A 25,178-nucleotide genomic window follows, 5' to 3' on the forward strand; every position below is an offset into this window, starting at 1 on the left:
GCTGCGGCCTGGGCTTGCGCAGCGCTCCCTGCACTCTCAGCAGCCACTGCTGGCACCCGGCAGCCTCTCCAAAGCAGCCCCACACCGCCTCCCCGCAGCGCTGCGCCTCAGCAGGAATACCCACCCAGCTTGACGGAGCCGTCCCGGCCCAGAAGGATGTTATAGCTTTTGATGTCTCTGTGGATCACCTGCTTGGCATGAAGGAAAGCCAGGCCTTGCAGGCACTGCCAGGGGAAAAAGAAAGAGGAGGCCAAGAGTTACCCTGATCTGATTTCATCACATGCAAAAGGAGGCTGCTCCTGAAGATTCACAGATCTCCAAGGAGCAGTGAGTGCTGGCAGGAGGAAGAGCTTGCTGCTGCAGCACTAGGAGAGCAGGATCTTTCCAAGGGAAGGCATATTAGCTTTGGAGGGGGAAGCATCAGTCAGTCGTTGCTCCAGACTGTCCTCTGCAAAGCCAGTCAGAATGAGCGCTGCTGCAGCGGATGCGCTCTCCCCGTCCGGACGACAAACAATGGTTTGCCAAAAGAGGAAAACGTCCCTGCCTTGGATACCAAGGGGATCACTGTCGGGTGGAAGACTGGAGGACAAGGGTTCTATGGCTGCCTCGACAGCAGACTTGGAAGTAGCTCTTTTGTCAGTTTGCAGCAGCAAGCACCATGCTGGGTGCCATGCCATCCTGTGGAGTGGAGACCTGTGACAGATGAGTCTCTCTTTGGTTGGCCTCTGGTTTAAAACTCTCACAGCAGCACCTTTGCACTTACAGGCAAAGAAGGCAGTGCAGAAAGGCTCTGGGCAAAGGCTTGGGGAGGCAAAGTGCAGAACAGAAAATAAAAAGGAAAAAGAGATAGAGAGTTCAATGATGGTGGATAAGAGTGAAGAACAGAGTACAGTAAGGGCAGGGACACTGGCAGGCAGTTCAGTCCAGATGCTCTTTCTTCTCTGAAGCAGAAGAGCAACACAGAAAGAAAGCTCTGAACATGGAATCACTCACTTTGCAGTGCTTTCAAAGGATGAGCCTTGTCCAAGCCATCCCAAGCACAAGCAGGACCCCTTACCTCCCGACACACTGTTGCTATGTGTCCTACAGCCATCCTTCTCACGGTGACCACATCAGCTAAGGAGCCTCCATCCCTATATTCCAACACCAGCAGGACAGCCTCATCCACAAGGTAGCTGCAAGAGGAAAGCAACAGCGTGGAGCTGAACGTGCACAGCTAAATTGCTGTGGGGAAGAAAAGACTACAGCGGAGTTTTGTTTCCAGGTCACTGGTAAATGAAGATGGAATCAAATGAAGACACACTCCACCTAGGCTAGCCAGTGCCTGCCATCTGTGCCACCTAAAGGAAGAAGGCACATCCATGGAAAAGGAGACAGCTTAGGTGGCAAGCAGGGGAAAAAGGAGGTTTAGTGAGGAAAAAGATCAATCTGGAAGTGGACACATCCCAGCAGCTGCTTCATCATCTTCAGACACAAATTGCACCATTCCCTCCAGCAGCAAGGAGACACAGTTTTCACAGCTTTTACTAAAGGCAAGTGGGTGTGCAGCACTGCCAACACCCTTTGGAAAACCTTGCAGAAAGGACAGTCACAAACAGGAAAACAATTTCAGACCTGGCAAATTATGTGTCTCCTAGCCTAGTCTTTTGGCATGCAAGGCTATGGAAAATAGTGGGAACAGCACAAGGTACATAATCTCTGGCATGTTTTCTCCTCCAACACTTGGAAAAAATCATGCCCCAAACCAGCAAAACCACATGCAGCAAGTGAACATACAGGCTGCTGGCTTAGTAAGAGAGCCAGGTTTCTGAGATCCATCTTCAAGCTGTTTATGTCAGGAAGCATTCATGGGGACAGAATGCAAACTCCTCCCATGCCTGGTGCAGGAGTGGATTGATGTTCATTGAAAGATCCATTTTCTGCCAGTGGCTAAAGAGCTTTTAAATCTTTGCCTTGCAAGTATGGAAATGAACATTCCCAGAAAATCACCAGAACTACTTACCTTTCTAAGTAGCTGACAATATTGGCGTTCTTATTTTCTCTCATGAGCAGGATTTCTTTTAATACTCCCTCACAGCCCTGGTGCTGGAGATAAAGTTCCTTTACAGCCACCTACAATGACATCAAAAGCTCTTAGGGACAGACATGACCAGAGCCTCTTTCTCCGGGCACTCATGGGCCTGGATGCCTTGTCACCTCGGAAAAAAGGGACTGTAAAGCATCAACCACAAAGCGCTAACACCACCCTCTGCACCCGCAGGCTTCTCAAACAGACTTTGTTTAGCACTACTATTATCATTTACACACGCTTTGGAAGCCAAAAGTCATTTTTTCCTGTGAAGAGACGGCTGCCAATTCAATTGTGTGCCAGAGTAAACACATAAAACATGATGGGGAAAATGCTGCCAAAAAAGAACTGCAAAGCGACTCAAGGTAAAGTTACAATCCCAGCACATCCTCACTTCTTCAGTTTGGCTTTTGCAACTTTGAAGAACAATCTTTAGACTTGAAATTATTGAATGGGTTTAAAAATGAATAACCCTTTCTGTGGTACACTATGGATGTGCCCCAAGTTCTAAGCACAGGGCTTGGGGCTTTCGGATGCCTCCAAGACCTCCCTCCAAGTGCAGTTCCTGAGCACAGCTCTGCAGGTGGATAAGGAACTACCTTCTCTAATTCCTTACTATTAAGGAAGATGGAATGTATTTCCTGAGAGTCAAAAAGGAGAATTCAGGACTTGGAACTTCTAGCCCCAAAGAGCAGCAAGACTCTCCAAGACACCACCATGCCTGTTCAGAACAGAGAGCATCTCTCTAGTGGAACACAGGATCAACACAAGGTTGTATTATTTAAGGCTCTTCATCAACTTCTTCTCATTCATCTGTGCACGTGTCTCTGTCTCTGTGTGTGTAGGTGTGTGTGTATGTGAACTAGGTTCCCTAGGACTGAAAGGCAAAACTGTGCTCCAGAGAAGATCTCTCTTTCTGAAGGGCTTGCATTGTATTTTCCAACTGAATCACGTGATAGAAAACAAAATATCTGTGTCTGATCCTGGGCTTAAGAGGAATTGGGCTGGAATGATGGCTCTTGCCATCAGCTAATCTATGCACATTTATCCAGTAAGTCCAAGTTAGCGTGTCCTCTGAAAGACACCACGGCCATCCTTGCATTCATTCAGGTAGGTAGGAAGGACAAAGTCTGTCTCAAATGCATTTTGCAGCCTGCCTCTAGACAGACTGCTTCTGCAGAACAGCCTCTGCAGCAAAGACAGGCGGCCCAAAGCTCTGGCCACAGATCACATCACAGGGAAAGCACTCAAGAGCTGCAAGATCTGCATGGGCACTCGCCGCTTGTCCTGTGGCAGTGTCGAAGGCCTTATAAACAGCTCCAAAGCCCCTAGAATCAGAACAGTGGCAAGAGCAGAGAAGTTGTTCAGTGCTGAGGAGCAAAAGGCAGCCCAGGCAGGAGCTCTGTGCTGCCTGCAGTGTCTCTAAAACACTGGGCTTTGTCTACTCTTCAGCCAAGGGCACAGCAGCCCAGCAGCCCTCTGCCATGCAGAGTGTCCAAGAGAAAAGCTGGCTCCCACAGGAAGAAAAAGGGCTGCTAGAAATCTCCAATGTACACAGTAGGTTATGCATGTGGGGGGGTTTTCTTTGCCTTTTTCTTCTTGTGTCTGTGCCTGTGACGTGCCTTTCCAGGCAATGAAACACACAGTGCTGCTGGGCCTTCTCACTGCTCTCTTTTCATCCTACCTGCCAAACTCAGGCAATGCCACACAGCCTTTCTTATTTTCCTGACCACTGAATATTGTTTCCAGAAAAATACTACTAAGAAATGCTACTGAGAGCTGTTATCTGACAGCTGTCTGGTGGGAAACAACACACAAAACCTGCTCTCTCAGGTTTTCCTTCCTTCATGAGTGTGGCCATATTACTTTGAATCATACAAAACCATGTCTCCTGGGAAAATAGGCAAACTGGTGCCCCATCTTGGAGGGACAGGAGGGCTTCCAGGTCCTGCTCCTTGAGGCAGCCAAGACATTGTCAGCATCCAGTCATCTTTGATGATGCCTTGTACTGCCTCAGCACTGAGACAGGGACAATCTGGAGCCAGGCTCTGAAGATGCTTGCAGCTTGCCTGACTTCCCACATGCTATTGCACCACCAAAATTCCTGGCCCGTGGTTCTGTAGAAATAAGTGTGGCTGCACTCACCCACTGCCAAGATGTTCCCATCCAGTGTACTTCTTTTCTGGATCTTCCACACTCACCACACACCCTGAAAGAAACAAAATGCAAGAAGCAAACTTCAAAACAGAGAGATTGGGCTTGCAGGAGATCTGAAACCCAGCTCCACTCTCTGGGGCTCTGAGCAATTTGTGGTCACTTGGCTAACGATAACATCAACAAGAACAACAACAACAGCAGCCCCAGCAAGACAGGCAGCTCTGCACAGAGTCTGATTCTGCCACACTCCTTTGCAGGGTTGCCTTGAGGGGAAACTAAGCCCATAGAAAAGCCATCAGAGCAGAGAGAGACCAGAAGAGAACAGGCACCAAGGCAAGTGGTGATCATCTACAAACGGGAAGGAGGGCTGAAAAATCAGGAGTCTTCATTTTCTTGGGAAGAAACACTCTCTTGGGAGATTCAGCACAAGGTTACATACTTCCAAAGATTCAATGCACCCTGGGATCTGGGATGAACTTTTATCAACATCTGCTTTTTTTGCAGAGCAGAAAGAATATTGCAAAGTGAATTCCAGGAGAGGAGGGGATGTTCCCTTCCTCTCAGCAGTTTGCCTAAAGAATGCCTTGACATTTTCAGAGAACAGCAGCTCATGCTACATCCAAGAACAATGCCTCTAAGAATTAGAACCCTTTTCATGTAGGAGCAGGCTAAGTTCTGAAGACCACTTTGCCCGTTCCTCATTTAGTGAAGAACTACAAGTGCTGGTCTTCAGCCCGGGCTGCAGCAGCCACTGGCACTGGACTTGGCCCCTTGAACAGCACCCACGTGCACCATCTTCCCAAAGGGCACAGCCCAGACGGGTCACAAGGACAGCACCGCTCCTCAGGCGCTGCTGTGACACAGACACCTGCACAAAGGAGATGCTGATCCTCTCACCAGCCCAGGCAAAGCTGCAGCAACGGGGCGGCAGCTGCAACCCCACAGCTGAGGAAGGCTCCAGCCCCTGCAGGCACAGCAGCTGTCAGTGGCAGGGCAGGATGACAAAAAGCTTGGCAAAGCCCACGAACGGCCACTGACAGCCACTGTCAAGAAGCCAGAGGCACACCCAGCTCTGTTACAAGCTGTTGACCCCACTCAAGGCAGAACATGGTTGTCTTTATGTTCAGACCCACGGAGGAGTCAATCAATCCACCTTTTGTCCCAACAGCTGATGGCAGACACTGAGTAAACTGGGCTCTGCTCTGTGCCTGACCCGTTAGTCTCTGACAGCACTGCACTGGCAGCTCTTACTAGTTGTAAGAAGCAACTCATCTGTACTGCAGAGTCACCAAGGCCTTGGTGTGCTTTCCTCGAGTGCAGGAATCTGTGCAGGAATCTGTGCAGGGATTGAGGCCAATGCTTAGTATTCCAAGAGTGTTTACCAGCTGGGCATTAGCAGTGACAAAGTGCCTGCTACTGGAGGAACACGCAGCAGAGGGGCTGCATGCTTCCTCCTGAGAATTGCCTGCAGGGCAGTTCTATCTGGAAATTCCACATGGATGTGTCTCTTTGATGCATCTCCCTAAGCATACAACTAAAATATCAAACAGGGATTGTCAAAAAAAGTGTGGTGGTTTTCGTCTTTTGGGGCACTATGAAAACAACTCTTCCTCTCTGATACCTCAGGATTGTTCTAACAATGTAACATTTTAGCTTTTAGGGCACATTGAAAAGACCTCTTCCTCTCTTATTTGTGCTATCAACTGATGTTCTCATCCAGAAGGTCAGGCTAACCCAAATGTAGAATTCTTATCAAACCCAAACTGTAGAAGGAACAGTAGAAGTACTAACAGTCATAAAAACGACACCAGCATTAAACCAGCCCCACAGACAATCAAGTTCTGGGAAGTATTTTGTCTCCAATGACTGGTGACAGGTCAGGAGTCTAAAGGGAATCCAGGAAGCCAAGTGTTCTCATCAGTTTGGCCAGACTAGCACACACACCTTCACAGAGTCATTGGCTGGGTTGCAGCCTTCTGCTGCTTGCAAAACAATCCCTGCTTTTGTCTTCACTGCACAGGGAAGCTCAGGCAAAGCCCACCCACTCCCAGCTGCCCTCAAAGGCAAAAGGAACGCCTCAAAGTGCTGCCTGGCTGCCTCCAAGCACAACACTGTCTTCTGTAGAGATCCACAATACCTGTCTGACACCAAAGGCAGGAGGAACATGTGCTCCAGGCCATGCTGAGGCTCACACACTATAAAACACTGCTCGGTCACACAAGAAATCCCCAGGACGTACTCAGCAGCTTCAGGAACTGCTTCTCTCTCTCCTGGCTTGAGCGGGCCGAGCTGCTCATGCTCTGGTTTTCAGGCTGTGGAGAGGAGGCTTCTTGGCAGGATGCTGCTGCACCAGCAGCTTCGATGGCAGATCCTGCGTCCACCTGGGAGAAGAAATTTGTTTATGTCAGAAAGGTGCTTTGCAGAGATGTCCCAGACAGAGCATTTCAAAGGCAAGCCCTTAGGAACAGCACTGGTGTTAGGCTGCAGGCTGAGCTGTCAACTCTTCCTCCTCAAGTCAAACCCACACAAGCAGTCAGAGACTACAGCTTGTCACAGCCAGCCGTAGAGGAGAGTGTGAAAGGGAAAGAGCAACTTTAGACTTCAGCCCGTTCTGAGGACTGCAGTCACCATGGACAGGGACAACTTGCTCAGAATCTGTGTGGGTCACCATGCTCACCTGAACAAGCCCCTCAAAAAACAAAGGGAGCACTAAGAGGCCAGCAGAAATACATTCACAGGATTGCTGGCCCACTGGCCACAGCACTAGCCCTGCTGCCCAGGGCAGCAGCTGAGATTCAGCAGCCCAGGAAGTGTCCTTCTGTCCAGCTGCCATGGAGCCCACAGAGCACAGCAGTCAGAGACATTGCCCCCATCCACTGCTGCTCTGCAGGGGAAAGGCAGCAAGGGCAGAGACCACTTGTTGCAGGACTGCAGTGCCTCCTGCTCTTTCACTCACCTGCTTTTCTTCAGCCAGCCTGCACTGCAGCAGGACCTTGTGCATCCTTTCCATTTCCTCTTGGTGCCTCTTCTCCATTGCCCTCATCTTCCTCTCAGCTTCCTGCAGCTCAGCCTGCAGCATGACCTTGATATTCCATCAAGAGAAATCTTACTGGCACCTGCTATCACACTCAGGTTTCCTCTTTTCCAGTCTCTAAAGCACTTCTATTCAGCCACTTCTTTCTGCTTCTCTACCCAGCTCTAACCCTTGCATCCCAGCTCTTCTTCCTGCTGCTCAGCACTGGAGCCTGCCAGGCTCTGTGCTTCCAGGGCCTGCAGTAGTCCTTGCCTCCCCTTCCTCAGATCTCCAGTTCCTGCCCCCATCACTGCCCTTCCCTCTGCTGCCTGCCTACTCAGGCTCACCTGCCCGTTCTGCCACTGCTCATTCAGCTTCTGCCTCAGCTGCTCACTTTGCTTCAGCTCTCTCTGCAGCTGGTACACCTTGTGGATGACAGCAGCCTTCTGACGCTGCTCTTCCTGCAGCACCTGCACACAAAGGAAGAGAAGATGGCTTTAAACTTCCCACACTCCACTTGTGTGGCAACCAAAACTGATGTGCTCTCGCTTTCCAAAAGCATTTTGTTCTCATGCTCGTATTTCTATGGGGCCACCTAAGAGACAATGCCACCCAGACAGAAAGTGCCCAGGGAAGCAGTGCCCATAAGGAGCCCAGAGGAGTCCAAAACAGCACACAAACTCTCTTTCCACACTCTGTGCCTCTTGACTGCCTCTGCTTAGTAGCTTTTCTTCTTCAGCTTGCATGAGGGCAATTTCCCCCTTCATCTCAAGCAGCCTTTTCTCCTGCTCCCTCTGTACCTCTGCCAGGAAGTTTGCCCGTTCCTCCAGCTGCTTCCGTGCCTCCACATGCTGCTCTTCCAGTTGTCTCTCCTGATGAGTGGAACAGACAATTCCTGATGAAGTACAAGCAATGCTCACCATAGAAAGAGATGGAAGCTTCATCCCTCCACCAACCCCCCCACCTGGAAAGTGCACATGAGTCATGACTTTGTGCCCTCCAGCAATGCTGTTCTAACCCAAAATGTAGAGGGAGTGTCAGCAGGTGGAAGGAAGGAGATGCCACCTTCCTTCCCTGCTCTCATGGCTGCCTGTTTTCTGGCCCCTCTCTCCTCAGCATTTCTGCCTGTTCTCAGAGGCTCTGTGCTCACATTCCCCCTGCCCTTTGATCAAGGAAGAGCTGCACATGGACTGCAGGATGAGGATGAGGCCAGCGCCTCAATGATCCAGTCACAAGGCAGGCCACCAGCTGAAATACCAGCAACACGGGGCCTCTTGCATATGATTCAGGCCCAAAGACATCTGTCCACCATGGGAGGACTGAAAGCAAGGAAGCCAGTTGCTGGGACTGCAGTTGGCAGCAAGGTCAGCAGCTGCCTGCTGCATGGCACAAGGCTGTGGGCAAGATCCTGCCCCTTCGCTGCCATGCTTTGGGTGGCGACCACCCAGCCTCCTGGGGAACTTGGCTGATGCCCATCCTCAACCTGTGCATGCATATTCTGTCCCAGCATTGTCCTCTGGCTCTTCACAGGCCTTCAAGTATGAGCCCTTGAAGGCCCCTGCTGCCTGGCCCAGCAACGTCTGGCCTACAGCAGATGCTTGTGGCCATGTCACATACTCAGGCTGCTCTTCTGCTGAGACAGCCCACCAAACCCGCCTGAAATCTTCAGGTGCCTCTTGTTTCTTACCAGTTCTTGCACGAGATTCCTTTTTTCCTCTTCCTGGGCAGACTGCCAGAGTCTCAGAGCCTTACAGCACTGCTCTTGTGCCCAGCGGAGCTGTTCAGCCATGTCTTCACGTTGCTGCTGGCTGAGAGCTCTTACAGCCAGCAGCTCACGACGAAGGCCCCTCACATCCTCTGCAAACATGACACACGGCAGCAGTCAGACACTCCACAAGCAGAGCAATCTGCTGGCCTTAAGCCCTTCCAGTTTCAGGCAAGGAGGGACCTGCCCTCAGCTGCTTGACTGCTCAGAAGCCCTGGGCACAGAGCTGCCTTCGCAGCCACTGCACTGGGCAGGGCCTTCAGCAGAAACAAAGTGCACCAGGCTCTCACCCAGTATCGCCTCCTTGGCCTGCCTGGCCCTGCGCACTTGGGCTTCCACACGGCTCCTGGCCATCTCCAGCTCCCATATGTGCTGCTCAGCCTCCAGCAGGCTGCTTTGCAGGCTCTCCTTCTCTGACCTACAAGGCGTGAAGATGAAGAGCAATTGCTCCTGGCACACAGGGGCAGCCTCTGCAGTAAGATGTCCTTAAGATCCCTACACCTTAGTACGCAAAATGGCTTGCATGGAAACTCAGATACAGCAGGACTATTTTGCCACTTTACATAGCAAAGCAGGCCCCTCCAGGGCAGCCTTTCCTCATGACCTAGCCCAGCTCAGTTTGGTCTCAGCAACCAAAGCTGAAATTGCTGTTGCCTGACCTATCACACACGGGTGTGCCCACCAAGTATCTGCAAAGGGACAAAAGCCCAGCCTCTGCTCACAGCCCTGAGCTCATCAGCACTTCCAAGTCACTCTGCAGGTGCAGGACAGAACAGGGCTCTCCTGGCTGACTCCTCAATGCTTCATGCCATTCATAGTGGACGTATAGGTACTTTGTTGGCCAGGCACTCTCTAAGTAAAAGGGACTAAAGGAATTCACCAAACCATATAGCAAAACCTCTGGCTTCTAGCAGCATGAGTAGGAAACCAGAAGTAGGTTTCTATCTGCACAAGAACTCTCTAGGAGGAGGGACAGATATCCAGCCAATTAAATTACTGGAATTGGATGAACAAGACCACTTGCTACCTTTATTTTTGGCTAACTAAGCTGCAGTGCCCAAATATCTGGGCACTCTTTAAAAAGGAAGAAGGATCAGCCAAAAAGATCCTTGACAGGTTACAGAGGTGACTGGACAAGTGGGCAAGAATCAGTGTGCAGCAAGAATCCCCAGACACTGTCAAGAAGTCACAAGACCTTTCCCTTCTGCTGCTGCTGCTGTTTGTAAGCAGTTCTAGGTTCTGCACCATCCTTCACAAGAGTCAGCTCTGCAGGCTCTCAAGATTTTCAGCATGACCCTCCAGCTTCACCTGAAGCGTCAGCGCCCTGCTCACAACCTTCACATCTAAGAGCCTTGAATTCCAATAACCCCATGTCAAACAGCTTGGCAAGCAAAGACTGATGGTCAGATGCACTGAAGGAGAAAGCAAAACCAGAGGGAAACTTCTGGTTTCAGCAAACATCTGCACAGTGTCCCTGGTCCTCAACTGAGTGCCAAGTTGGCTTGCTTTGCACTTGTCACAGGAATGTGCAAGGGGTCCCAAGCAGGCACCCAAAAAAAGCTTTGAGAGCTTGAGCTGGCAGAAAAGTAATATTCACATCACAGTATCCTTCCCTTTTTGCTTGTATCTCTTTGCTTCTCTGCCCAAGAAACATCTGGAGAGCACACAGCAGGCAGTAAATCCTGGCATAATGCTCACCACTTTTGTAACTACAGACCTTCAGTAATGTCCCGCCCAGGGTCTCCTCCCTGCCTTTACCTGGCCTCTGCCAGCTGCTCTGAAAGGCCTCGCAGGTCTCGCTCCGTGGCTGCCAGTCAGGCTTCCAGGGCAGCGTTCTCTTGTGCCAGCACTGCCTTCTCTCTGCACACCTGGGACAGGGTGTGCCCTTGGCGGGAGAACTCCTGCAGCAGCTTCTCCAGGCCCCTGTGGGCTGGCCGCTGCCGCCGGAAAACCTGGCAGTGGAGGGGCACCATTTTTCAAGAGGAACAACAACAACAACAACACAGGCTCGGTCTCAGCTTGCTGCCAGAAGCAGCATTCGGGGGGGTCTTGCTAGGACAAATCCCTCTCCCACAAGTGCTGCCTAGGAACAAGGTGAGCGTACCTTTGGCACGGCCAGAGGAACCGCTTCCTTCAGCAGATCCCTCTGAGGCTGCCATTCCTCCGCTGTCGGTGCCGCCACTTCAGACGCCCTCTCTAGTGAGGAGTGGCGCTTTCTCTCAAATGCAGCCAACTCCTTCCACCTACGGCAAGCAGACAGACAAACAAGCCTTTAATTGCAACACAGTCTCCTTGCAAGACCAGGACTGCATAGCATGTCCCACACAAGGCAGTCTCAGGGGCTTCCAACAGCCCTCTACTTCCACTTCAAGAGAATGCTGCAATTCCCTCCCTAGACCAGCATCTCTCTTTGTTGTTCATGCAGGTGAAGGAGTCACCACTGAGGAAGTCAAACAAGCTTCCAGAAGCCACAGAACACTTCCAGAAAGCTCAGGTACTCTCAGTGTAACAGCTTCCTGCCTGCTAGCTCTTACACTCCTTTCTGATTACAGTGGATACTGGACTTGCAAAAGTTCTTCTATGGCTAAGACATGCTTGCTAAGTCGAGATGAGTACTGCCACAATTACTCTTGCTTTCACTAGTGAAACAAGGAAAGAGCCTGCAAGCCATAGCTTGGGGAGGAGGTGGGGACGATTTTCCAATCCAATTATCAAAGGATGGGTTAGGCTGGCAGAGATCGCAGGAAGCCTCTAGCCCAGTCTTCAGTTCCAAGCACTTGGGGTCAGCATCTGGACAGGCTGCTCAAGGCCCTATCCAGCTGGGGCTTCGGAATGTCTAGGGCTGGAATCTGCACAAGCTCTCTGAGATGTTTCTTATGCTGCATGACTGCCTTTGCAGGTCAATGCTTTGCTCTCCTTAAGCCCAGCCTGAGCCTCCCTTGCTTTTACTCTGGTCTAGTTTGGAATGCTTTTTGTCAAGGTTTAAGGAGTGAGTCCCAGGAGGCATCTGTGCTCTAGGTTGCTCAGCAGCCAGACCTGTCCTGGGCTGCCTTCCCCCGTCTGTGCTGAGCAAGTCCAACAATGAGAAAGCCAAATTTGTTCTTTGACACTGGGCCTCCTAAAGCCCAGCAATGCCCAGCCCTGCTCAGAGAAAGCGAGAAAGCTCAACACACACCTGAACTCCTGGGCGCCGTGCACTCCGTCCGTGCTCTCCTGCCGCTCCGCCTTTCCTGCCTGGGCCCAGGAGTCCTGACTGGCAAGATCCTCTCCTCGCGGGACCTGCAAGGAATAGGCAGGGAAAAAACACAAACAAGCAGAGCTGGCAGCACCTGTGAGGTGAGAGCGGGCCCGTCCTTGGCTGGGGTGCAGCCCCAGCAGAGGCCTGGCAGAGCCCGGAGCAGCCTGAGCCTGGGCAGAGGCAGGCTGGAAGGAGGCCCTTGGAGCTGCATGAGGCAGCAGCCGGGCCCTGGGTGCCTCTTCCTGGCAGCGGGCGAATCCTCCGCTCTCAGAGCCCAGGTGGCAGCTGGCTGCTCCCGAGGGGAAGCGTAGCCGTGCTGGGCACAGCCCAGACTGGAGGCATTGGCCGTCTGGAGTCTGCCCAGGAGCAGAGAAAGGCCAGGGGCAGCCCAGGGCCGGTGGCCTGGCTGAGGATTCCTACTCTTGTGCCGGCTGCCCTGTGACTCCTGGCAAAGGGCAGCAGTGTGTGCAGCACTCTGGGCAGCGGCGCAGGGAGCCGGGCTGCTGGGCAGGCTGGAGCACAGGGCAGCGTCCTTCAGGCACGGCACTTGTGCCAGGGCAAGCCAGGCCAGCCTGAGGCACTGACAGCTTGGCAGCTCACATCTGCAGGAGCCAGTGCCTCCCACAGCTCTGCCAGGAAGCGCCTGCAGGCCTGCAGTTCTGCCCTGAGCCACAGCAAAGGTGTGAAATGCAGAGTGTTCTGCAGAAATATTCAGGGCCACCAGGCCAGCCTGCTTTGTGCTCTCTGGAGCACAGCAAGCGCTGTGCAATGCTGCTCTGAGCTGCTGGGAGAGAGGGAATTGGGGATGTGCCTGAGGGTTGTACTTGAGTAGTGAACTGATTTGGAAGAGAGCTGAATAATTTCAGCAGGCAATCTGTGTTTTCATGATTAATTTCTGAAAGAAAGTCACCATGTGTTGCACACAGGTAGGGGTATTAGGAAAGAAAGGCCTTATAAAATCAGGCCTTGCTCTGCTCAATTACCAGCTGGCCTGTTATGTCTTCTATGTGCAGCTAGCTAACTTCCCATGTGAAAAGTCATAAGAATGAGTGCAGTTAACACAGCAAGCTGTTGTGGTTAGAAAACAGTTTGCATCTGTAATAAACAAGAAATCTGACCCCTGAGAGTCCACAGAGGAAAAATGGAAACACCTGAGTAAAAGAGAAAGTCTTAGCATGTACACACAAAAACACCTTCTAAGCAATGAATTGTGTGTCAAGGAAACTACCAGGCAGTTGGAATTGAACACGAGAGCTGTGAAAAATGTATAAAAATGTGTTATATGAATAAAGAATTGGCTTTCCCTGCGTGAAGAGACAGAGTCCCAGCTGCTTTATTGACATAGCAATGTGGTGTCACTCAGCAAGAGCACTTGCAGGGTGTATTCATGAAATGCTTGTGTTTGATTCCCAGAAAAGGAAGGACAGGCGTTAAGTGTAACAAATAGGGCTTAGTCTTGTGAATTCCTTTAGCTTTAATGGGCAGTGCTGAACCCTGTATTCCCCCATTGCAGTGATCAATGTGTGCAAGTGGCTATCTTAGCCTTGAGAATAAAGAGAGAGGTCCTGCTAAGAAGATAGCTGGAATGCATTGAATGGGAAGGAAGTGGTTTTAGGAGTCTCTTGACTAGCAGAGGCGAATTTGAAGATTGAGATATTTCCTAAATGACTGTGTGAGGAACAGGAGTCGTGTTGGAGTGTCAGAACCCAGGACATCCCTCTGGGTGCCCTGGATGGCTCGAGCCCTGGCAGGGGGCTCGGAGATCCTGTCAGGAAGCCAAAGACACTTGGGATTTTGATCTTAAGCCATGGAGCAAATTAACAACCTTGTACGAAGAATCCCAAGTCACAGAAGTTGAAGTAGCATAATAGTAGTTGTCACAGGGTGAAAAGTAGAATTTTGGGATTTTTAGAACAGGGGCTTGGATTCCCAAGATGGAGGAATTTGGGTGTTCCCTGTCCTTCTTTCTCCTTCCTAACGTCCATGTTCTGGGTGATGCTGGCACTCTTGGATTGGTTTAGAGTAGAAGTAGACAGTCTAACATAGGTGATAGGTATTGGAAAATAACTGTAAATAAAGTACATGTAGTTTTTAGTATCAAGAGATAGCAATTCCTCAGGGCAGGGCAGTGTGCCCTTGACAGACCTGCAGATCAGACCTCTGTGAATCTGAGAGAAAATATTTTAGATACTAGATAATGAACCATCTTGGGAATCAGAGCCAAAGAATTCCGACTCTTCCTTTGACCATCGGGCAGGGAAAAGGGACACTTGGATCATCCTGACAGTAGGAAACCCAAGATCCGAGGTCCTGCCATATTTGATCCATGTTTGAGCAGGTTGATAAGACAATGAAGAAAAGTGTATTGTTTAAAGGGGGGAACTTGACCCTTGAAAGAGAAAGAATGTATTGGTGAGTGGGTGGGCAGTTCAGCCTTGAAAGGGGAACAATGCATCATGGAGCCCTTGTTGGCAGGGAGTCATGGAGTATGGTGAGCCATGGTGGCCTCATCTCACACGCCGGCCGTGTGTGAGCTGATGCTGTAACTGGGAAAATCCCACTCCTGAGCAGGAGATAGAAGGCCTGGTTCTGGGGTGGAGGGGTGAGAAGGATGAGATGCACACCGTTTTGATCCAGGGGATGTCCTGGAAGTGCACTGCCTACCTACACCTCCTACCGAGCACCACGCTCCAGCTCCTTCTCCCACTCAGCGGATTTTTGGTATCCAGGGGTTGGTATGTATTATTTGCTACTGCAGCTAATGGAATGAATTTGCTTTGCAAGCCCAGTTGTCTTTTAGTTATTTTCTGCATGGGTCTCCTCCTGAACCTGTGGGTCTCCTCCTGAACAACCACCAGGGACCTACAGGACACTCCTACTCTGATGTCAATAAATTCTGAGAAGAGGTTTAAATATGTCAAATAAAGTGGAGTAATGTTTAGCCTGTGAGTTTCAGCAAAGTATTGAATATGTCTTAGTTCCATGGATACAAACTAGTAAGTCAGATTGCTGGGAGTGCAGGTGTTAAGGAGGTGATTCCCTACACACCCAACACTGAAACAAAGTATTGCTTTCTTTCTAACCCTGAGCTGGCAGCAGGGATCAGGCCCTGCTTGGTAACCTTTCATTTTGGCAACTTCTCTTACCAGGTAAGAAAGGTCCCAATGAAACCTTTTCCAGCTGTTTCCCTCTGGTTTCTCTTCTTAGGCTCCAGAGCTCTTTGCTGCAGGTGTCCTGGGTGTGTGCAGAGCAGAGGAGCCCCACAGAGCCCTTGGTTCCCCACAAGTTGTCCTGCCTTGTTCCCAGGTGTGCCCAGCTGTGGCAGGAGGAAGAGCCCACAGCGCAGAGGGCACCGTGCCCTGCCCAGCCGGGGCTCCCTGGCACAGAGCAGCAGCAGCGCCAGCGCCGTTCAACCCGCTCCTGCCTTGCCTTCCCCTGGCACACAGAAGCCTCTGGAAATCAGCACCTCCAGTCACGTTCCCAGCTTGGAGCAGCTGCTGCTGCTGGGCAGATGCTGCCAGTGTGAGTGCTTCCAAAGGGGACTAAAGGCAGAGATGTACATGCACAGGAGCACTGGGCATGTCCGATAAACGTGCAAATATATGGGGAGATTTGTTAGCAATTATTTCAGCTGTTCTGCCAACAGTGGCTTCTCTCCTGGCTCTGTGTGTTACAGATGAGTAACGTAATGGTTGGCTCTCACAATTAAGAGATAGATATTATATGGATGTAAAAATATAAAGTGATGTTATCGTAATATATCCTCCCATTGTCCTCTTTCCCCTCCCCCTTGTAATAACCTTGGTAGTCAGGGCATTTGGGGAGGGCTGGCTTGTGACCAGGAGGCGAGGTGTAAAACACCTGACCTCCAATCAAGATGTAAGAAAGTAATCTCCAGCAATGGATAGCAGAGAAAGAGTTGACTGACCAAACTTTTGGAGGGGCTAAGGCTATCAAAGGCAGAGTATGTCATTTGTAGATGAGGATGTGGCTGCAAGTCACAGAGACTGCCAGTTCTGAACATTTTTCCTTGTTCAGTCCTTTGTTAAGGTTTAATAAACCTTTAAAATGTTCAAAGTGAGAGTCGTTTCTCACATGTGCAATGCTGTGGGCCATTTTCTCGATCTGGTTTCCTTTACATGGGTCCCATCTGAGTGCTCACTTGGGCTACAGGCTGTAGGTGCTTGGGGCACTCTTGGAGTTGCTCTTGGATCCCTTGAACGATGGGGTTTGGCCCAGGAGGGCAATTTGTGCTGCTTTGTGGCAGAGGAGAACTTCCCAGGCTATTTTGTGTTTGCTGTGGGGAAGGTTGGTTATTGCTTTGCATAAAGTCACAGACCAGCATGGAGCGTTTGCTTTGTGATGTCAGGGCATGGTTGCCACGTCACAGTGGTGACATGAGAAGGTTGCCTTGGTGCACGGAAGGCCTCAGTGTCAGAGCAGCCCTAGGGCTTGCTCAGAGCAGGAGCACCCTGCGCCTTGAGGCATTTGTCAGTGGGCAGCTGCACACTGACAGGAGCCTTGTTTGTTCTAGTGTTGGAGCACAGCGTGCAAACTTGCACAGAAGTGCTACAATGATTCAGCAGCTTGCTGCTGCAGTGGTTACTGTTTATGGCGTGACTTATTCCGGCTATTTTCTGACTCACCTGGCACGTAAGTAGAGATTTCCCCTCTACTTAGGTTAGGGTGTAACATAACCGGCTTTTGTATGTCTTCCTGCTCCTTCTTAGTGACTGAGCTGATTTAGAAACAGAAAGAGCATTAGGATGCCACTGGTTTAATAAAGCTCCTGTCAATTTGTTCAGCTAAAAAGGGGGTGTCTGTAGCCACAGGGGCAGCATTGCCAGGGAACCTGCAGGGGTTCCCTTCCCTCCACGGGAGAGTCTGTGGCAACAGGGTCTGTCATTTCCTCAGTTTGCTGGGACAAGCAAGACAGCTTTGAAACTGTAGACTGGGAGAACTTCTCGGAAGGCCTTCTAAAAACTCTGTTGTTCCCAGTTGCAGTTGTTCCCAGAATTCAGGGAAAGCTTCTTTCTTTCTAAATTTGGTCATGAAAGAATTTGATTGTCTAACTTGACCCTTTACCTAGTGCTAAAAGAGTGATTCCCTTTGCAAAGAAGTGCAAACTCCAAACCAGTGAGTGTCTCCTCCTGACCCCTGCAGCTGCTGCTGTGCTGTTTCACAATAGAACAGCCAAAGCTCAGAGGAATTTTGGGGAAGCTTTACTGGGCAACTGTTTACAGCAAGTTAATGAGAATTAGTGCATGCAACTGATTTTTTTTTAAAAGCACCTGAAGGAGAGGATTTTAGAAGCTATTTTAAGTGTTTACTAGAACAGGAATATTGAGTGTTAAAGAAGAATTTGTATTTTCTTGATCGTGTTTGTATTCTTTTGCTGACTAAAGAGGTTGAAGTGTAGGCACAAGCAAGAACATTGTCCTGATCTCTTGGTGGCTTTGTGAATGAAATGTGTCTCCTGGAGGGATGTTGTGAAAGGGAAAATAATCTCTGTTTGGATTGACCTCTTGTGTGGGATTCACCAGGCCAGGAACTTTTCTCACAGCATCTGATTCATTTTCCCTGCCCACTACAGGTCACATAAAACATGTATTCAGTGGAGCTGCTCCTGAGGTGAGTGAGAAAGGAAGATTTCATGTTCCTCCTATTTAAAAATTCCGGAGCGAGCTGTCACCTTGACTAGACACAGAAGAGTATAGAGGGCCAGCAAGGATGGCCAAAAGAAAATCCAGAGAGAAACGCCCAAAGAAAATAATTCCCATGACTTCAACAACAACAACAACAACAACAAAAAGGAGTGGATAGTTCCTAATTTCAATCTCAGAAATCTAAAGAAAGAGAACTGAAGAATTTCCATAGATGCCCATATGACAGTGCTCAGCACAAGGGCTGTTGCCCTGCCAAACCTGCCCTCAGTGCATCCAAGTGCTTTAGACACTGGAGTGGCTCACTTGCATCCTGGGGCTTGTAGGTGTTTTTGGTATGCCAGGAGAAGAAGCCCTCTTCTTTTTGTCTTTCTCCAGCCAGCAAGGGGGCTTCTGCACAACATCTCCTGCCCTTTTCCAGCACTGGATGGGATTCTGCCCAGTTCTGGTTTTCCCTGTCTGCTGCAGCAATAGCAACAATGTTGCTGGCTCTTTCCTACTTGTCCATTTCTGAGCTTGCAAGAAATGAAAGTTCTGTTTTACAGCTACAATGTTGCTTGCTGATAGCAGCCAGGAAGGAATATCAAATTCATAGCCATATAGTGTTGAACTGGCCCATTTTAATTAATTAATTACTCCCACCCAAAAGTGATCCACTTCACACCCCAGGGGTTTTTTATTTCTTGGCAAACCCTTGTCTGGAGAGAGCACATCCCCTGCAGCAGCAGTCATCCTGGCTGGTTTGCAGGGGACAGTCTACAACAGCAGGTGCTGTTGCTCTTTCAAAAGCTGACATGCCTTTCCTTAGAAAGGTCCTGCTCTGCAAGTGTTGCAGCAGCAAGCTCTTCCTCTCAGTGGCACTGTCTTCTGCCATTACTCCCCATTCCCCTGGGGAAAGGGAATCTTTTAGAGCGGTTTCCTTTCTTTTGTGATGAAATCACATCACTTAGTTTTGCTCTCCTGTTTCTGTTTTCTCTCTCAGTGCCTGAGAGGACTGGATTTTCTTCACTCAAACCACATGATCCACCGAGGTCTGAAGAGCTGCAACATCCTTCTCAGAACCGACGGCTCTGTCAAGCTGGGTCAGTGTATTCTTGTTCAGGTGCAGCATTCCAGGGATGTGGGTGTGGGGCTGCTTGGAGTGACTGCCAGCTCCCCAGAAATGGTGCTGGTGACAGTGCAGGGACCCCTCTGTGTGCTGGTGACATGGTTGCAATGTGCACAGAGGCATGACAAGGAACCACAAGCAGTCAACAGTGGCATTGGTTTGTGTGTGTCCTTTCAAGAGGGAGGGAGCTACAAGTCTAAAGCTTCAGATAAAAAGGCCACTGATGGAGGTAGTGTAAAAAAATGATGAGGTTTTTTTGAAGTGGACAATTCCTTTTTTCCTTGTGTTATAAATGAAAAATGAAAAATAGCCAATTTTGATAAAAAAATTAAAAATAAAATTTATTTCGCGACCGTAATACATTCCCGACAGCCACCAATCAATCGGACAGCGTACCACCCCCGGGAGGTGAGCCGGGTGGACGTGAGATTGGTCTCGCTAGCACCAAATTCTCCTCGTCCACACTGGCTGCTCCGAGTTAGCAGTTCTTATACGATTTATTTTGCCCGCGGCAGAGTCTCTTTGTCTCCTTCTAAGTTCTGCATATTCAAGTTGGTTTCATTCTTCGGTTCGGGCTGCACAAAACCTTCGTCTGGGAATAGAATAATACGTTTCCTCGATTCCCGGAATCTGGCATTCAGATGGAAGGTGTTGATGGCTTTGGTCATCTCAGATAGGTACCTCGTCCGGGCCATCATCGCTTGGGCGTCACTGGGTGCATGCTTCTGTGAATGCCCATCTCCTGTGCAGCCCAGGTTGTATTTTGCATGTAAATGTGGTGACGCCACTCTGCCCATCTGCCATGGTTTCGCCATCCTGGGGAAGATGTGTACCGGCCGTTTATTTTACACATATATATTTCATACATCTTTTATTTCCACAAATTACTAACCATATTTCTAACACTTGGCCAAAGCCCTGAGGAAATAGAGCAGGGACAGATTTCCAGCAGATGACACAGTGCATTCTTAGACTGAGAGTGGGGAATTTTTTTGCTTAGTTTCCTAAATGGAGCTGGCTTTGATGGTTTGTTGTTTTCTCCACAGCTGACTTTGGCCTCTTTGCTCAGCTCACTCCTGAGCAGAGTAGACAAAGCTCCGTGGCCAGCACTTCTGGGTGGATGGCGCCTGAAGTAGTGACAGGTCAACCATATGGCCCCAAAGTGGACATATGGTTTTTTGGAATTGTGGGCATTGAAATGGTGGAACGAGAAGCTCCTTACTGGAAAGAAACTTCTGGCATGGTAAGGAGCAAATACTGACTGATCCCTCTTTCTTTCTCACCTGTCCCATGCCCTGCGTGCCATTGGACAAAATCCCGTTGCCAAAATCTGCTGGAACTACTTCCACCATCCCCTCCTAAAAATGTCCCTGCAGCACATCAGCATCTGCTGTAGCTTTGGTTGCATCAGAAGGGAAGTGGCAGTTCAGAAACCTAAGCAGTTCAGACACCTAACCAGTTCAGAAACCTGCCATTTAGGCCTCCAGCCATGCCTGGCATTTCTCATTTGCTTTTTGGACAGTGTTGGAGCTCTGTCTCTGAAGGACAAACAATTTTCAGTGGAATGGTTGGATGTGTGATAAATATCCTTCAAAATGGAGGTTCAATCATCCTAGTTTCAATTGTACAGCAAAAGAAAACTGGAAATTGAAAAGGAAGAGAAAATAGATAAGAAAAAAAGGAAAAAGAAGAGAAAGAGAAAGAGAAAGAGAAAGAGAAAGAGAAAGAGAAAGAAAAAGAAAAAGAAAAAGAAAAAGAAAAAGAAAAAGAAAAAGAAAAAGAAAAAGAAAGAGAAAAAGAAAAAGAAAAAGAAAGAGAAAGTAAATGAAAAACAAAAAGAAAGAAAAAAGAAAAAGAAAGAGAAAGAGAAAAAGAAAATGAAAAATAAAGAAAAAAGAGAAAGAGAAAAAGAAAATGAAAAAGAAAAAGAAAGAGAAAGAGAAAAAGAAAGAGAAAGAGAAAAACAAAACGAAAAAGAAAAAGAAAGAGAAAAAGAAAAACAAAGAGAAATAGAAAAAGAAAATGAAAAACAAAATGAATAAGAAAAAGAAAAAGAAAGAGAAAGAGAAAATGAAAGGGAAAGAGAAAAAGAAAGAGAAAAAGAAAAAGAAAATGAAAAAGAAAGAGAAAAAGAAAAAGAAAAAGAAAGAGAAAAAGAAAGAGCAAAAGAAAAAGAAAGACAAAAAGAGAAAGAGAAAAAGAAAATGAAAAAGAAAAAGAAAGGAAAAAAGAAAAAGAAAGAGAAAAAAAGAGAAAGAGAAAGAGAAAGAGAAAGAGAAAGAGAAAGAGAAAGAGAAAGAGAAAATGAAAAAAAAAAAGAAACAGAAAGAGAAAGAGAAAAAGGAAATGAAAAAGAAAACTAATAAGAGAAAAAGAAAAAGAAAAAGAAAAAGAAAAAGAAAAAGAAAAAGAAAAAGAAAAAGAAAAAGAAAAAGAAAAAGAAAAAGAAAAAGAAAAAGAAAGAGAAAAAGAAAAAGAAAAAAGGAAGAGAAAGAGAAAGAGATAATGAGAAAGAAAAAGAAAGAGAAAAGAAAAAGAAGGAGAAAAAGAAGGAGAAAGAGAAAAGAAAATGAAAAAAAAGAAAGGAAAAATCGAAAGAGAAAGAGAAAGAGAAAAAGAAAGACGAAGAGAAAAAGAAAGAGAAAAAGAAAAAGAAAGAAAAAGAGAAAAAGAAAAAGAAAATGAAAAAGAAAGAGAAAGAGAAAGAGAAAGAGAAAGAGAAAGAGAAAGAGAAAGAGAAAGAGAAAGACAAAAAGAAAATGAAAATGAAAAAGAAAAAAAGAGAAAAAGAATATGAAATAGAAATAGAAAAAGAAAAAGAAAGAGAAAAAGAAAATGCAAAAGAAAGAGCAGAAGAAAAAGAAAGAGAAAAAGAATGAGAAAAAGAATGAGAAAAAGAAAAAGCAAAAGAAAAAGCAAAAGAAAAAGAAAAAGAAAAAGAAAAAGAAAAAGAAAAAGAAAAAGAAAAAGAAAAAGAAGAAAAGAAAATGAAAAAGAAAGAGAAAGAGAAAAAGCAAAAGCAAAAGAAAACGCAAAAGCAAAAGCAAAAGCAAAAGCAAAAGCAAAAGCAAAAGAAATATAAAGAAAATATAAAGAAAGAGAAAGAGAAAGACAAAGTGAAAAAGAAAGAAAAAAGACAAGGACAAATAGAAAAAGAAAATGGAAAAGACAAAGAAAAAAAAGGAGAAAAAGAAAAATATAAAAAGAAAGAGAAAAAGCAAAAGAAATAGAAAAAGAAAAAGAAAAAGAACAAGAAAAAGAAAAAGAACAAGAAAAAGAAAGACAAAGAGAAAGAGAAAAAGAAAGAGAAAAAGCAAAAGAAAGAGAAAAAGAAAGAGAAAGAGAAAAGGAAAGAGAAAGAGAAAGAGAAAGAGAAAGAGAAAGAGAAAAAGAATATGGAAAAGACAAAGAAAAAGAAAGAGAAAAAGAAAATGAAAGAGAAAGAGAAAGAGAAAGAGAAAGAGAAAGAGAAAGAAAAAAAGATAAAGAAAGAGAAGAAAAAGAAAAAGAAAAAGAAAAAGAAAAAGAAAAAGAAAAAGAAAAAGAAAAAGAAAAAGAAAAAGAAAAAGAAAAAGAAAAAGAAAAAGAAAAAGAAAAAGAAAAAGAAAAAGAAAGAAAAAGAAAAAAAAAGAAAAAAGAAAAAGAAAGAGAAAAAGAAAAAGAGAAAAAGAACAAAAAAAAACAATGAAAGACAAAGTGAAAAAGAAAGAGAAAGTGAAAAAGCAAAAGAAAGAGAAAAAGAAAGAGAAAGAGAAAAAGAAATAAAAAAAGAAAAAGAAAGAGAGAAGGAAAGAGAAAGAGAAAAAGAAAGAGAAAGAGAAAAGAAAATGAAAAAGAAAAAGAAAGAGAAAAGAAAATGAAAAAGAAAAAGAAAGAGAAAAGAAAAAGAACAAGAAAAAAAGACAAAGAGGAAAAGAAAGAGAAATAGAAAAAGAAAGAGAAAACAAAAAAGAAATAGAATAAGAAAAAGAAAGCTAAAGAGAGAGAGAAAAGAAAGAGAAAAAGAAAGAGAAAAAGAAAGAGAAAAAGAAAAAGGAAGAAAAAGAGAAAAAGAACATGAAAAAGAAAAAGAAAAACAAAGAGAAAGAGAAAGAGAAAGAGAAAGAGAAAGAGAAAGAGAAAGAGAAAGAGAAAGAGAAAGAGAAAGAGAAAGAGAAAGAATGAATGAAAAAGAAAAAAAATATATAGAAAAAGAAAAACAATGAGAAAAAGTAAAAGAAAGAGAAAGATAAAGAAAATAAAAAGAGAAGAAGAAAGAGAAAGGGAAAGAGAAACAGAAAGAAATAAATTAAGAGAAAGAGAAAAAGGATGAGAAAAAGAAAAGAAAGAGAAAGAAAAAGAAAGAGAAAAGGAAAAAGAAAAAGAAAGAGAAAAGGAAAAAGAAAAAGAAAATAGAGAAAGAGAAAGAGAAAGAGAAAGAGAAAGAGCAAGAGAAAGAGAAATAGAAAAAGAAAGAGTAAAAAAAAGAAAGAGAAATGGAAAGAGAAAAGAAAATGGTAAAGACAAAGAAAAAGAAAGAGAAAATGAAATAGAAAAAGAAAGAGAAAAAGAAAGAGAAAAAGAAAGAGAAGAAGAGAAAAAGCAACAGAAAAAGAAAAAGAAAAAGCAAAAGCAAGAGAAAAAAAAAAGAAAGAAAAAGAAAAAGAAAAAGAAAAAAAAAAAGAAAAAGAAAAAAGAAAAAGAAAAAGAAAAAGAAAAAGAAAAAGAAAAAGAAAAAGAAAAAGAGATAAAGAGAAAAAGAAAGATGAAAAGAAAGAGAATAAGAAAAAGAAAATAGAGAAAGAGAGAGAAAAGAAAGAGAAAGAGAAAAATAAAGAGAAATAGAAAAAGAAAGAGAAAGAGAAAAAGAAAGAGTAAAAGAAAGAGAAAGAGAAAGAGAAAAGGAAAGAGAAAAGAAAATGGAAAAGAAAAAGAAAGAGAAAGAGAAAAAGAAAATAAAAAAAGAAAGAGAAAAGAAAGAGAAAGCGAAGAGTCAGAGAAAAAAAAGAATAAGAGAAAAAGAAAAAGAAAATTAAAAAGAAAAAGAAAGAGAAAAAGAAAACGAAAGAGAAAGAGAAAGAGAAAAAGAAAATTAAATAGAAAAAGAAAAAGAAAGAGAAAGAGAAAGAGAAAGAGAAAGAGAAAGAGAAAGAGAAAGAGAAAGAGAAAAAGAAAATAAAAAAAGAAAGAGAAAAGAAAGAGAAAGCGAAAGAGTCAGAGAAAAAAAAGAATAAGAGAAAAAGAAAAAGAAAATTAAAAATAAAAAGAAAGAGAAAATAAAATGAAAGAGAAAGAGAAAGAGAAAAAGAAAATTAAATAGAAAAAGAAAAAGAAAAAGAAAATGAAAGAGAAAGAGAAAGAGAAAGAGAAAGAGAAAGAGAAAGAGAAAGAGAAAGAGAAAGAGAAAGAGAAAGAGTAAAAAAAAAAGAGAAATAGAAAGAGAAAAGAAAATGGTAAAGACAAAGAAAAAGAAAGAGAAAATGAAATAGAAAGAGAAAGAGAAAAAGAAAGAGAAAAAGAAAGAGAAAAAGATAAATGAAAAAGAAATAGAAAAAGAAAGAAAAAGAAAAAGAAAAAGAAAAAGAAAAAGAAAAAGAAAAAGAAAAAGAAAAAGAAAAAGAAAAAGAAAAAGAAAAAGAAAAAGAAAAAGAAAAAGAAAAAGAGAAAAAGAAAGAGAAAGTGAAAAAGCAAAAGAAAGACAAAAAGAAAGAGAAAGAGAAAGAGAAAGAGAAAGAGAAAGAGAAAGAGAAAGAGAAAAAGAAAAAGAAATAAAAAAAGAAAAAGAAAGAGAGAAGGAAAGAGAAAGAGAAAAAGAAAGAGAAAGAGAAAAGAAAATGAAAAAGAAAAAGAAAGAGAAAAGAAAAAGAACAAGAAAAAAGAAAAAGAGAAAAAGAAAGAGAAAGAGAAAAAGAAAAAGAGAAAAAGAAAATGAAAATGAAAAAGAAAAAAGAGAAAAAGAATATGAAATAGAAAAAGAAAGAGAAATAGAAAAAGAAAAAGGAAAGATAAAAAGAAGAAGCAAAAGAAAGAGAAGAGGAAAAGAAAAAGAAAGAGAAAAAGAATGAGAAAAAGAAACAGAAAAAGCAAAAGAGAAAAAGAAAAAGAAAAAGAAAAAGAAAAAGAAAAAGAAAAAGAAAAAGAAAAAGAGAAAAAGAACAAGAAAAGAAAATGAAAAAGAAAAAGAAAA

The 25,178-nt window shown here is 45.2% G+C and overlaps 1 protein-coding gene and 1 long non-coding RNA gene across 4 annotated transcripts; one reads left to right on the forward strand and one right to left on the reverse strand.

The window, feature by feature from the left end:
- Positions 1–3,227: 3,227 nt before the first annotated feature.
- Positions 3,228–10,976, reverse strand: LOC135293076 (centrosome-associated protein CEP250-like). Its single transcript, XM_064407083.1, has 9 exons — positions 10,872–10,976; positions 9,294–9,453; positions 8,926–9,095; positions 8,039–8,110; positions 7,586–7,708; positions 7,182–7,307; positions 6,465–6,606; positions 4,214–4,277; positions 3,228–3,396 (listed from the first exon to the last, which is right to left on the reverse strand). Exons 1-9 carry the CDS (start codon positions 10,974–10,976, stop codon positions 3,228–3,230), a joined length of 1,131 nt encoding a protein of 376 aa, XP_064263153.1.
- A 4,726-nt stretch (positions 10,977–15,702) lies between these two features.
- On the forward strand, positions 15,703–20,924 carry LOC135293097 (uncharacterized). 3 transcript variants are annotated; one of them, XR_010355232.1, is made up of 4 exons: positions 15,703–16,894; positions 17,835–17,872; positions 18,887–18,986; positions 20,059–20,451. It is a non-coding gene; the product is annotated as an uncharacterized LOC135293097 (long non-coding RNA). The 3 variants fall into 3 exon arrangements; XR_010355233.1 differs by lacking the exon at positions 15,703–16,894 and adding an exon at positions 20,535–20,924 and having other exon boundaries at positions 16,902–18,986; positions 20,059–20,255; XR_010355231.1 differs by lacking the exon at positions 15,703–16,894 and having other exon boundaries at positions 16,902–18,986.
- Positions 20,925–25,178: the final 4,254 nt, after the last annotated feature.

The sequence above is a fragment of the Passer domesticus genome, unplaced genomic scaffold (genome assembly GCF_036417665.1).
Source record: "Passer domesticus isolate bPasDom1 unplaced genomic scaffold, bPasDom1.hap1 HAP1_SCAFFOLD_67, whole genome shotgun sequence".
NCBI classification, from domain to species: domain Eukaryota; kingdom Metazoa; phylum Chordata; class Aves; order Passeriformes; family Passeridae; genus Passer; species Passer domesticus.